The 13,560-nt window shown below is 40.2% G+C and overlaps 1 protein-coding gene across 5 annotated transcripts in view; it reads right to left on the bottom strand.

Moving 5' to 3' along the window:
- The window catches only part of PTPRJ (protein tyrosine phosphatase receptor type J), a 148,387-nt gene that overhangs the window by 20,676 nt on the left and 114,151 nt on the right, over positions 1 to 13,560 (bottom strand). For all 5 annotated transcript variants that reach the window (XM_039536958.1, XM_039536962.1, XM_039536961.1 and 2 more), the window contains 5 exons: positions 8,079 to 8,351; positions 6,884 to 7,156; positions 4,602 to 4,874; positions 3,975 to 4,106; positions 108 to 321 (listed from right to left, as the gene is read on the bottom strand). In XM_039536958.1, the coding sequence (XP_039392892.1) occupies positions 108 to 321; positions 3,975 to 4,106; positions 4,602 to 4,874; positions 6,884 to 7,156; positions 8,079 to 8,351 (1,165 nt within the window). The remainder of the gene's footprint in view (positions 1 to 107; positions 322 to 3,974; positions 4,107 to 4,601; positions 4,875 to 6,883; positions 7,157 to 8,078; positions 8,352 to 13,560) is intronic.

The following is a 13,560-nucleotide window of genomic DNA, read 5'->3' as shown; positions in this document are numbered from 1 at the left end:
AGTTAACAATTGAAGCCTGACAGTTAGTATTTATGATCTGGTGATCCAATGATTACTTAGATTTCAATTGTATACAAGGAAATTACAACAAACAACAAGATAAATACCGGTATGAACCAAGTGGTTCCAGCGGCCCATTGGAATAGGCATGCGATTTGGATGCATCTCCTACTTCCATTACATATTCTGAACTATTTGAACGGGAGGAAAAGGCTCTCATTTGCGTAGCGGTTATGACACTTGTTATGTATGTTTTTCTTTTATTTTCCTTGAAGTCATTGTATGTATAGTTCAAGCTGCTACTTGGAGGTATATTGCCTTCTGAAAATACAAATATATACAACAGACATCAACTAATGTTTTTGTAAAATTATATTTTAAAATACAGGGACTGGCTCAAGGGCAATAATAGTAAAATACTAACTAACGATTATGACTATTCCAGCAAATGTGGAATATTGCCTGAAATTAAAGGGCAATATGGACAATTTCAGATACTCTTTTCACTGTAGAACAATTTATTTATTTTGTCCCCAGAGCAATAACCTTTTGGATATACAAAACACTTCTTTGCAGAAAACTACCTGCGCTGAAGTCTTCTGTAGTGAAACTTCACTGCACACGGCTGAAAATCCTTCTAGGATAGTCTTCACTAGACAAATCTGATCAAGTTAGAACCCGACCTTGAGGAGCCGCATTAACTAACACAGCTTTGCAGTCAGTGTAGATGGGACAAGCCATGTTTAACCATGATCAGTTGACACATACAGGTTTATCAAAGCCAGCTGACAAGACATTCAACACAACTTGGCTGTCACTGGGTGACTTTAAGAATCACCCTTTCAGAGGAGATGGATCCACTCCCACCTGTGACACACTTACCCGCCTGTCCAGGTGAAGAAAATGAGCAAAGTCACATAACAGGCAGGTCATGTGGCTAAATTAGGCCTTCTGGGGTGGAGCTAAAACAGAAACTTGTAGAGGACCAAAAGACGTGAAGGGAGATTCCAGGTAGAAAGTCCTGGCAGTCAGTGCTTGGTAGAGAGCAGGGAGAGAATCAGAGAAGCCCAGGAGAGGATGAGGGATGAGAAGGAAAGATGGCAGGCTAGAGCATGTCTGGATTTTGAAGAAAGAAGACAGACAGATCTTCAAGAAGGAGGGGCTTTGTCCAGCTTGAGACTGAGGTGGAAGACTCATGTTTGTTTTGGAGCTGGAGACCCTGGAAGGGGTGGACTTTTTCTTTCATGACTTAGCCTTTTGCAGTGACTTGGACCCCTAGCTACTGCAGAAACCAAACCAGACTCCGAGAATGGGTGATCTAGACTGAGGGAGGAGAAACTAAAGCAGCAACCAGATGAAAGCCAGACCTGGTAGGCCATGGTACTACATCATCCCTGTCTCCACTAGCTGCAAAACTGTGCTTAATACTGAGGCAGAAAATCACCTTGAAGAGTCGAGTTAACAAATAGGACCCAATTTGGTAGTGAAGACAGGCTCTTAGCATGCCAGGATTTAGCACATAAACCTCAAGAACCTGAGAAGTAAGGGCTGCTTTGGCCTCCTCTTGCTGTTAAAAGAACTGGTCGACATAGCCCAAATAGGAGTTGTTTGGGAATCAACAGCTCCTAGTTCAGAAGACTCAGAAGAAATGGTTCCTGGGTTGACTGGACTCTTAATGCGATCAAGCCATGCAATCGCTAAGTCAAATTGCTTAAGATAACGTTCTAAACATAATTTTTAATCTAATGTTGTAAATTCAAGGATGAAGGTGGAGTGGGTAACATGGTATAAAAACACCTTATATCACAAAACATGAAGCGAGGTTGTCTAAGTACATTAGGCTCTTTCTCCCAATCCCTGCCCTATGATGCTGTCAAGGAAAGAATTAATTCCTGGATTTTGAAGCAGATTATGTCACTAAAGCATGTAAAAATGATCAGGTAACAATGCATTTCAAATTGCTTGCTGCCAGAGATGAGTTCATAGCAAACACACAGAGTTAAATGTTCAGTGTTATGTGAGGAGGAAGTAGCCGGCCACTGTTAGAGGAATTTGTGCATATCACAGAAGTGAACCATAAAAGTGTCAGACTGGAAGGGATCTCATGAGGTCTTCTAGCCCTGCACTCAAGGCTGCCCTCGGGCATCTGCACTTATTATTTTAAAAAAATACCCTCCCCCCCTTTTAAAGAAAATTGCATTAAATTAATATCTAACAAGAGGTTGAGGAAAAGCTAGGGAAGGTTGTTTTGTTAGCAAACTGTAACAGCTAAAAAACAAATGATGTGCATGCTACAGGGGAACTTAGGGCTCACTGAAATCATTGCCTTTAATGGTACAGGATCAGGGCTCAAGGCAGAATAGTTTCTCTGAAATCCTGCTTGCTTTACATTAGAGCAGCTGATGCTGTTTCTGCACTGAAGAGAATGATGAAAAAGTTACAAATGACTTCTATTACTGACCCAAACACCACAAACCCACCCTAAACTTAGTGTACTAAGATTACAGACAATTGAGCGTTATACAGTTGGAGCATTAACGTTACACTTTATCAAGGCGGATGAGCCATTTTCTAAAATCTTTTCCCCTTATAGTAAAGCATCTGACGCTGACGAATTGGTATCTCCTTTCTCAGTTTCCACCAGTCATGACTAGAAACATCTATTTTCTTGCCCAAGTGAACAAACACAATATAGACCCATGCTTTGCATGTGATTTAGCTTTAACTATTAGTGGTTAGAGGCATCTGAAAAAAATACAAGTATGTCGATAAAACACTGACATTAACAATGTAATTTTGGGGCCATCAAATAAGGCAAACCGAGGATACCGGAATACAAGAAGCTATTCAGGTATCATCAGTGATGTAATCACTATTGTACAAGAAAGTGTACTTTAAAAAAATATGGAAGGAAGATCTACAAAGGAAGCTGCTGAGAGATGCATACTCATTGTTAAAACAAAAGGCAAGTTGAGGTAGGGTGGTCCCGATAAAATCGGGACTGTCACGATATTCAGCTGTTTGTACTGCGTCCCGACAGATGTATTGCCGGGAAGCCATTTGTCCTGATATTTGGCTTTGGCAGTGCTCTGGGTTTTTGGTTGTTTTTTTTTGCTTCGGCAGTGCCCTGCCCACCCTCACGTGTCCCAATATTTTGGTTTTGTCATCTGGTCACCCTAAGTTCAGTTATTATATCTGTTTATATGTCAATACAATCCTGCATTGGGGAACAACTTATTTCAGCTGCCCTCATTTGCAGGAATGAAACATATTTTAGCCTGCAAAGAACAGGCTTGCTGATTTCATGAATTATCACTGTGGTTAACCAAGTAAAATTTGTCTTTGATTTTTGATGTTTTAAAGATAATGTGTTTTATAGCAATTCTCCATAGGAAGCCTTATGGCTTCCTCAGTTTTCCTTAGCATGATGCTGACAATGTTCGTCCTGCCTTTCATCCATAAAAATCCCCCCAATGACAATAGGATATTACTAGTACAAAGGGTTGAACAGTGCTTCATCCCCCCCCAACTTTCTGACATTTTTATTGTAATAATCTTCACAACCTTGAAAAACACCCCAAAATTCAGAAGTTGTTAATTACCAGCTCCTAGAATCATTCTACAAAAAAAAAAAAAGACACTATACAATTTTGCAGTTGGTGTTACTGGCAAACCAATAAGGAAGCTGATCAGATAGAACAGTGCCAACATTGTGAAAGGCCTATGAACTAGAATAATTCAGTCCAGTCAAGTCTATGAGTGAAATCCTGGCCTATGAAGTCAATGAGAGTTTTGCCATTGACTTTAGTTGAGTCAGAATTTCACTCTATGTTTCTGAACAGCAACTGCAAATATCAGGAGTAACTCTTCCCCTTCCACTTAGTTTAAGATCTAAAAATTTTGTCCCGATGGATATACACATGATGTCTGATATAATAATAATACATCTGGGAGCTAACATCCTAACATCTTACCTTTAGTTGTTGTGATTACTATTGCATAGGCCTTTAGCGGTCCATTTTTTGACTCAAACCCACTGAACTTAATTTTAAAGGAGTTGTGAGTGATTGACGTAATAATAGGCTTTTCTATTGGAGCAGGTGGGTCTGTGACAGAGAAATATTAATATTAATTAGCATCTCAACATGTGGGAAGGAAAAGGTGAATCAAGGAGAAAGATACCTTATGTTGAAATATCTATCTTCGCCAACTACCTAGAAAAAGCTACAAAGAAAGCCCACCATTTTCTCTCATTACTGCAATTTGCACATTGGGCAACATCATATAAACCCACATTACCCAGCACATTTTAAATGTCACTTAAAGAAGCAGCTTTAAAATCAAGTAAGTCAACAAAGAAATAGTGTCTCATCCATATAAAAATGCTGTAAGGAAATAAAAGTTCATATCTTTGATCATACTAATTCTACATAGTTAATATATAAATTTTCACACACAACTTTGAATGAAGATAAGGTCTCTCTCTCATAGCTTGAATATTCACATGTACTGTATAATGCTACACATTTTGCAGCTTAGAGGGGTTTTTTTGCTTTTTGTTTTTTTGGCCCTGTACCCCACACCAAACTTTTTACACTTACCAGTGATACTTGTATCGCATGTTATTCGCATTGGAAGGCTGTCTTTCTCACATGAACGGGTTATAATACTAACACTGTAGGAGGTGGAATAATTTAAATTTGTTACAGTTGTTTCTAGGCTATCAGCCAAAACCAGTGTTTTGTTGCTCCAGGCATCATTGAATATGTTAATGCTGAAGCCAGTACTGTCACCAGCAGGGCGCTCCCACTTTAGTGTTAACTTAGGCTCTTTAGTCACTGGTGTACAGTTAAATGAAGGCACTGGTGCAGGCTCTGCAAAAGAAAAGAGGTTAGTAGAACAAACTGGATGGTTATCTGTTTAATCCACTTAAGCTCTACAGGGCAGGAACCCTGGTTTTCATCTGCCTGGGAAGCACCACATACATTTATTGTATTACTAAATAAATATTATCTAGCACCTCTTTCCTTTTATGTTTTCTGCTATTTTTCTGTTCTCTCTCATCTCTATACCACATGCTCAGTCTTCTTTCTTCCCATGGTGCTATAATTCCTTTCTTCTCTGATTTATGGTATACATTTTGCTTTTGTGCTCTGTCCATATTTCTCTTTTTATGGCAACCTGCCAAACATTCTGAGGTTTACGAGTTTACACTGTGTTTAAAAATGCAGGAAGAAGCAACTAGCTTGCAAAGAATGTATGCCACCCAAAAGCAACATTAGACACCTCATGAATGAATGACTGTTCTATAAAGAACTCGGGAATTGAGGTTCACTATTTGTTACCTGCCAAACAAGGTTTAGACTAGCAGAGTCCTGAAGAGTTTGCTGGCAAGACAGATAAGCTGGTGTGTCAGGGAATCGTGTCACAGCTTAGCAGTAGCAAAACTCACTTGCAGAGGCTGAGGGGGTAACACACTAATTTATAATTCTGGGAACCTCAGAAGACTATCACAGAGAAAGGATCCATTTTAGGTTAAATTGGTTACAAGTTAATTGATTCTTTCTACTGATTGAAGTAAACTAAAACAAACAAACAATTTTTTTTGCCAATCTACACAATAATGTACTTTTGGGTGCCTGCATACTGTGCATGTGGAAACCACTAACACCTCATCACTGAGATATGCCTAGATACAAGCATGTGAAATATTCACAAGAAAATTCAGACTGTAAGAGAGTGTGTGTGTGAGAGAGAGAGAGACCTTCAGCACCCCTTCTAGCTGTTTTGCAGTACTTAGTACAGCACCTGGAAAGTGTTCTTAATGGGGGATTTTTGGATCCATCTGGGTTTAGGGAAATTCCTGGAGGGGACTGAACTGGTGTCTCTATGCCACCCATCCAGTGCCCCACCTGCCCCCATACTCCTTCCAAGTGTAGGAGTATGACAGAGATCTTGTACTCAAGTGATCCTATGGTAAAGTGCTTCATACAGACCATTACTGCCAGAGATATTTAGGGCCAGATTTTCAAGGGTATTTAGACACCTAAAGATGCAGATATGTGCCCAATGGGATTTTTAAATGCACCTTTAAAGTCCCACTGGGCACCAATCTTCATCTTTCCATGCTTGAATACCTTTGAAAATCTGGCTCTTAGAGCAGCCATTAGGCTGCTCTAAGTTATGGTGGAGCTGAACTGGCCTCCACCAGCCTCAAAATTAGAGAAATGAAGATGTGTCTTAGCGGATGTCTACACTGGGAGCTGGAAGTGTAATCTCCAGCTCAAGGAGACATACTTGTACTAGCTCTCATTGAGCTAGCACACTAAAAAAAGTGTGTAGCCATGGCAGCACTAGTAGAGGAATGGCCTAGCCACCTGGAGTATATATGCCCATCGAAGACCCTAGGCACATAATCAGGATAGCTGGCCCATCCCGCTGCTTTCACCACCATGGCTAAGCTCTGTTTTTAGCATGCAAGCGTGTCTCCTTGAGCTGGGAATCAAACTTTAGCCACAAGTGTAGATACTGTATACTGTTAGCACTACTTCTCTCTAGGTCTGTGCTGAACACAGCTTGGCCAGACTCAAGCAACTGGCCCATGATGAATAGGACATTAGTTCTACTTCTGAAAGATTCAGAATGAAAAATGAGCTGATTTCCAATCAGTGATTTGATGATCTCACATGCTTTCACAGCCAAACGTTTATTCTAACAGAAATGTAAAGGGTGGAGCACATAACAGGAGGCAAGATGACAATATGGAGTACTTTTATTACATAAACAAATACATGTACATTGGGGTTGTGGGGAGTAACAGAGGAAAGAAAGAGTGCCTGCATTTAATTGTAAGCAACATATTCTGTGTATTTCTATTACTTACCTGTACAGATCTCTTTGACTTTTGGGTCTCCTTCAGTCACGTTATCCGCTGCTAGTGGAACTACTGTGAAGTTATAAAGGGTACCAGGCTGTAATTCCTCAATTACCGCAATTTTGTTTTGGGAGGTTTGGTTCCGAGTAGGAGAAATTCCATTCCCATCAGTGTATATCACATATGTGTAATTAGAAGCAGCAGTGTCATTGTTTTCCCACGTTAAGGTCACTTGTTCTGTGCTGATATTTGTGGCCTGGATGTCAGAAACTGGACTGGGCTCTGTTTGGGGAAAAACAAAAACACATACATTTTAAAATAGAGAGTAGTATTTAGGAAAACATGTAGGACCTCCCTCCAGCAAAATTCTTAAAAATTATTAATAGATGTATGGGGCGGGGTGTTCATTTAAAAAAAATGGACAAATAAACAAATAGTGTTGTAAATTTCCAGTTACTGTTTTGACATTTACACAAATAAAATTGGCATTTGATCACACTATCTATCTGTGATAAAATTACAATGGCTAGTGGTCCCAATTGTTGTTCTTTTCATTTTCATGTTCCAGAGATATGTCAATTTATTCTATTGCTTGCTATAATGAGTTTCTACCGTTTAACCTGCTGTGAATTCCTATAGATCAGTGCAGGTTACTCCACTGTGGAAGATCTGCTACACTAGCTTTTACATACAGTGTAACAAAAAAAGGAGGTGGTATTCCATTATACATCAAGAATATTTATACTTGTACTGAGGTTCAGAAGGAGATGACAGACAAACCTCCTGGGTGAAGATAAAAGAAGGAAAAAACAAAACAAAACAAGGAGCAATGTCATTTTGGGAGGTCTAGTACAGACCACTAAATCAGGATGAGGAGATAGGCAAGGCATTTAGAGAAAAAACAACAAAAATATCCAGTAATGGGCCCCCTGGTGAACGGGACATTGGTTCCACGTCTGAAATATTCAGAATGAAAAATGAGCTAATTTCCAATCAGTGATTTGATAATCTCACATGCTTTCACAGCCAAACTTTTATTCTAACAGAAATGTAAAGGCTGGAGCACATAAGAGGAGACAAGATGACAATATGGAGTATTTTTATTACATAAACTAATACACATAACTTGGGGGAAGGGGTAATAGAGAAAAGAAAGAGTGTATTTAATTGTAAGCAACATGTACTGTATCTTTCTATTACTTACTTGTATAGATGTGTTTGACTTCTGGGTCTCCTTTAGTCATGTTATCTGCTGCTAGTGGAACTACTGTGAAGTTATAAAGGGTACCAGGCTGTAGTCTCCCAATTACAGCATTTTTGTTTTGGGAGGTTTGGTTCTGAGTAGGCGAAATTCCATTCCCATCAGTGGATATCACATATGTGTAATTAGGAGCAGCAGTGTCATTGTTTTTCCATGTTAAGGTCACTTGTTCTGTGCTGACATTTGTGGCCTGGATGTCAGAAACTGGACTGGGCTCTGTTTGGGGAAAAACAAAAACACATACATTTTTAGAGAGAGAGAGAGTAGTATTTAGGAAAACGTGTAGGACCACCCTCCAGCAAAATTCTTAAACATTATTAATAGAGATATTGGGAGAAAAGGTACCTTTAAAAAAATGGACATTTCAAATATATGCGCTTGTATATGTGCTTGTTCTGTTTGGGTGTCCTTTAGTCTTATTATCTGCTGCTAAAGGAAATATTTCAAATGTACCGAAAATACCAGGCTCTAATCATTTAATTACAACATATGTGGTTTGGAATGTTTGGTTGGTAGCATAAGAAGTATCATTTTCTGAAATGATGCCAATCCTATGGGTGTACTCAGAAGCAACAATATCATTGTTTTGCAAGGTTAAATTTAATTGTCTTGTACCAAGATTTATAACTTGAATGCTACAAATTGGGACTGGGAGCTGTTGGAGGAAAAATACATTTATTGATACCAGACCAGGAATACTTTCCAAAAAAACAAACAGTATTTAAGAAAAAAATAGTACTTATATTTGGCAATATAAATCTGAAAAAGTATCTCTGTCCATTTCCTAATTCAGATTAGTCGTAAGTCAGTTACAATGCATCATTTGGCTTCCTGTCCACGTTATACATTATTCAAAGTGTTGTAGACTAACATGGTTTCAGGAAATTTATTGTTGTTATTGCTACGGCAGGAAATGTATTTATTTATTCTTTCCATGATACAGGGCAAGAGGGCATGTGATGAAATAAATAATGAAGTTATTAGAATTGCATTTAAAAAACAATTTCTTGTATGCAACATAGTTAACTTGTGGAATCACTGTTAGACAATAAAACAAATAGGTTTGTAAATTTCCAAGAACTGTTTTGATATTTACACAAATAAAACCGGCATTTTTCACATCATGTGGGATAAAGTTACAATGGGCCCATTGGACTGGCGGGCCCATATTTTGTTCTTTCCTTTTTCATGGTCCAGAGAACGTGAATTTATTCTACTGCTATAATGAGTTTCTGTTGTTCAACCTGCTGTGAATCCCTATATATCAGTGCAGGTTACTCCACTGTGGAGGACCGGCTAGACTAGCTTGTACATACAGTGTAACAACATAAGGAGGGGACATTGCATTATACATCAAGAATATTTACACTCGTACTGAGGTCCACAAGGAGGTGACAGGCAGACCAGTAGAAAGTCTCTGGGTGACAATAAAAGAGGGGAACAAACAACTGGCAATATCATGCTAGGGGTCTACTATAGACCACTAATCAGGATGAGGAGGTAGATGAGGCATTTATAGAACAAACAACAGAAATAACTAAAACACAAGTAATGGAGACTTTAACTACTCAGACATCTGTTGGAAAAGTAACAAGGCAAAATACAAAATATCCTATAAATTCTTGCAATGTACTGGGGACAATTTCTCATGTCAGAAGCTGAAGGAAGTAACTGGGGCAGGGCAACCATTTTAGACTTGTGGCACTTAGAGATTAACACATTTATTTGGGCATAAGCTTTCATCCTTTCATGTATTGATACCTGCTCCTATATGTTTTACTTCATACATCTGATGAAGTGGGTTCTAGCCCATGAAAGCTTATGCCCAAATAAATTTGTTAATCTCTAAGGTGCCACAAGGACTCCTCGTTTTCCAGTTCTGCAGATTCACGTTGGAGTCTGTTTTGAAGTTTTTTGTTGTTGAAGAATTGCTACTTTGAGGTCTGTTATTGACCAGAGAGATTGAAGTGTTCTCCTACTGGTTTTTGAATGTTATGATTCCTGATGTCAGATTTGTGTCCATTTATTCTTTTGCGTAGAGACTGTCCAGTTTGGCCAATGTACATGACAGAGGGGCATTGCTGGCACATATCACATTGGTAGATGTGCAGGCGAACAAGCCCCAGATGGTCTGGCTGATGTGATTAGGACCTATGATGGTGTCCCTGAACAGATATGTGGATAGAGTTGGCACCAGGGTTTGTAGCAGGGTTTGGTTCCTGGGTTGGTGTTTTTGTTGTGTGGTGTGTAGTTGCTGGTTCAGGTTGGGGGCTGTCTGGAAGCGAGTACTGGCCTGTCTCCCAAGGTCTGTGAGAGTGAGGGATTGTCCTTCAGGATAGGTTGTAGATCCATGATGATGCACTGGTGAGGTTTTAGTTGGGGCTGTAGGTGACAGCTATTGGTGTTCTGTAACTTTCTTTGTTGGACCTGTCTTGTAGTAGGTGGCCTGACCTAACCTAACTACTGACCTAACACTTGGTAAAGCAACCCCCATCCTTTCATGTATTGATACCTGCTCCTGTATTTTTTACTTCATACATCTGATGAAGTGGGTTCTAGCCCACGAAAGCTTATGCCCAAATAAATTTGTTAGTCTCTAAGGTGCCACAAGGACTCCTCGTTTTTTGGTTTTTTTTTGCTAATACAGACTAACATGGCTAACACTGAAACCTGTTATTTTAGACTTGAAACTGAAAAGCAGAACAGAGTTGGTTGGGAATCTGAAGGTAGAAGACTGAAGGTGGTCTTCAAATGATAGATTTCATGATTCTAAAGAAAAGGAGGAGAGAGCAGCAGAAAAGGACAATGGACTTCAAAAAAACAAATTTTTACTCACTCAGAGAACTGGTAGGTAAGGCCCCATGGAAAGAAAATCTAAGGGAAAAAAGGAGCTCAGGAGAGCTGGCAGTTTCCCAAAGAGACAAGATTAAAGATGCAACAGCAAAGTATCCTGATGTGAAGGAAAGATAGGAAGAAAAGTAAGATACTGATAGGGCTCCATCATGAGCCCTTTAATGAGCTTAAAATCATAAAGGAATCCTACAAAAAGTGAAAACATGATCAAATTACTGAGGATGAGTACAAAAGAATAGCATGAGCATGTAGGAGTGAAATCGAAAAGGCTAAGGGATTCGGTGAGTTACACTTCACGAGACATAAAAGGCGATAAGAAGAGGTTCTATAAATAAATTATAGCAAGAGAAAGACAAAGGAAAATGTAGGCCCACTATTTAGCAGGGTAGAAGAGATAACAGACTACATAAAGAAGGCTGAGAAGTTAACATCTAACTTTGCTTCAGTCTTCACTAAAATGATAATATTGTTTTAAGCATCTTGTCACAATTTAACACTAAGGGGGAGGAACACAAGCCAGACAAGGGAAAGAACAAGTTAAAGGATATTTAAATAATGTAGATGTATTCAAGTTGGCTGGGCCTGATAGAATTCAGACTAGGGTATTTAAGGAATCTTGGAACCATTAGCGATTATCTTCAAGAGCTCATGAAAGATGGACTAGAGAATGGCAGAATAAAGTGCCTATCTTTAAAAAGGGGAACAAAGACGACCTGGGGAAATATAGACCAGTTAGTCTGACTTTAATACCTGGAAAGATATACATTACTAAACAATAAATTTGTACACACCTAGAGGATAATAGGATAAAAGGTAATAGCCAACATGGATTTGTTAAGAACAGATCATGCTAAATCAACCTAATTTACTTCTTTCACTGGGTTACCGGTCTAAGGGATTGGTGGGGGAGGAGGAAGGAGAACAGTAGACATAATACATGTTGCTTTGTGTAAGGCTTTTGACACAGTCCCATAGGATAGTCTCACAAGCAAACTAGGAAATGCGTTGTCTAGATTAATTTACTATAAGGTGGGTACACAACTTGGTGAAAGACCAGTTAAATAGCAGTTATTAATGGTTTGCTGTGAAGCTGAGAGGACATATCTAGTGAGGTCCCATAGGACTGTCCTGGGTTTGGTGGTATTCAACATTTTCATTAATGACTTGGCTGACTGGATGGAGAGTATGCTTATAAAATGTGCGGATGACACTGGGACACGGAGTCCCATTGATGTCTTCTGGCAAAGGGTTCACTGTTGAGTACCAACAACTCTTAATTGGCCTGATAGTCACTACGTCTAACACACTGCCTTCAGAGTATTTATCCATACAGAATATCACATGAAGTCTTAAATGAAAGCCAGGATCATGCTGATCATTTTTATGTTTATGAGATGTACGTGTAAATGATATTTAAGGAGCTGTATATATACTGAAAATATGTTCTGAAATCTGTCACCCACCAAAGAGAAAACAGATTTCTTCCAGTCGTGGTAAGTAAGTAAGTAAGACGTGTACCTCTCTATCAAATGTAAACTAAGCCAACACAACAGGTTGGACCAACTCCCGTGAGAAATGGTCTAGATATACTTGGTTCAGCATCAGTATTTCAGCTTTCTCTGGGTTTTAAAGAATACATTAATTTACTCCTGAATTCTCTTCTTTTTCAAACTTGCACCATGTCATCCTAAATATGGTAACACACCTAAATACACTGGCCCACATTTTCAAAAGTAACTAGTGATGTGGGACACCGTAGCGGGGTGGCCACCCTGCTCCTGCCCAGAGGGGTTAAAACAGCCCTGGAGAGGGCTACATCTGGGAAAAGAAAGGCTGATTGGGGAAGCACACATAGGTGAGGCCACTCCCCAGTCAGGCCACGGCTAGCCCTATAAGAGGGCTGAGGGCCAGAGGCTGAAAAGGCACTCTTTCTTCTAGCTTCTTGAGGGAGAAGGACCTGGCTGCCTAGAAGCTGAGGAGGGTACCTAGGGTGGAGCAGTGCTGGGGAAGAGCAGAGGGAGCTGGGGAGCTCCAGCCTAGCAAAGCCGCAGACTGCAGGCCGAGTTAAGGGTCCACAAAGGGTGCTGCGGCTGCAGAGGGGCTGCCCAGAGATAGGCAGAGGCAGCTGGTCCAACCCCCCTTGCCGATGATGAGTGGTTTACAGACTGCAGTCTGCCCCAGGGAGCGGGGGCAAGACGATGACTGACAGTAGCCACTGAGTAGTGGTGGGGATAGAGGGTGGGGGTCCCCCTGAGAGGGAAGACTCAGAGTGAGGGGGTACTGCGACGGGCAGAACCCTTGAGAAAAGGGTACCAAGGTCTCGGAAGGACATCAGCTGGCAGAGGGCCCTCTGGGCGGGAAAGAGCTAATTCCCTGGATGACCAGCAGGAGGCGCCGTGCTGGTGAGTCGTCACCCTGCCACAGACGCCTCAACTTTTGAGTGCCCTACTGGAGACTTCTGAAAATTAGGCCATTTTAAGGTAAGCACCAACTTTTGGAAAATCGGGCATGACCAAGATGTTGAAAATGCAAAAATTGAGGCCACAAGAATCACCAGTCACTTTTGAAAATG

This window comes from Mauremys reevesii, linkage group 4, assembly GCF_016161935.1.
Source record: "Mauremys reevesii isolate NIE-2019 linkage group 4, ASM1616193v1, whole genome shotgun sequence".
Taxonomy (NCBI): Eukaryota; Metazoa; Chordata; order Testudines; family Geoemydidae; genus Mauremys; species Mauremys reevesii.
The sequence above is the reverse complement of the archived record's forward strand: the minus strand, read 5'-3'. Positions and strand labels throughout refer to the sequence as shown.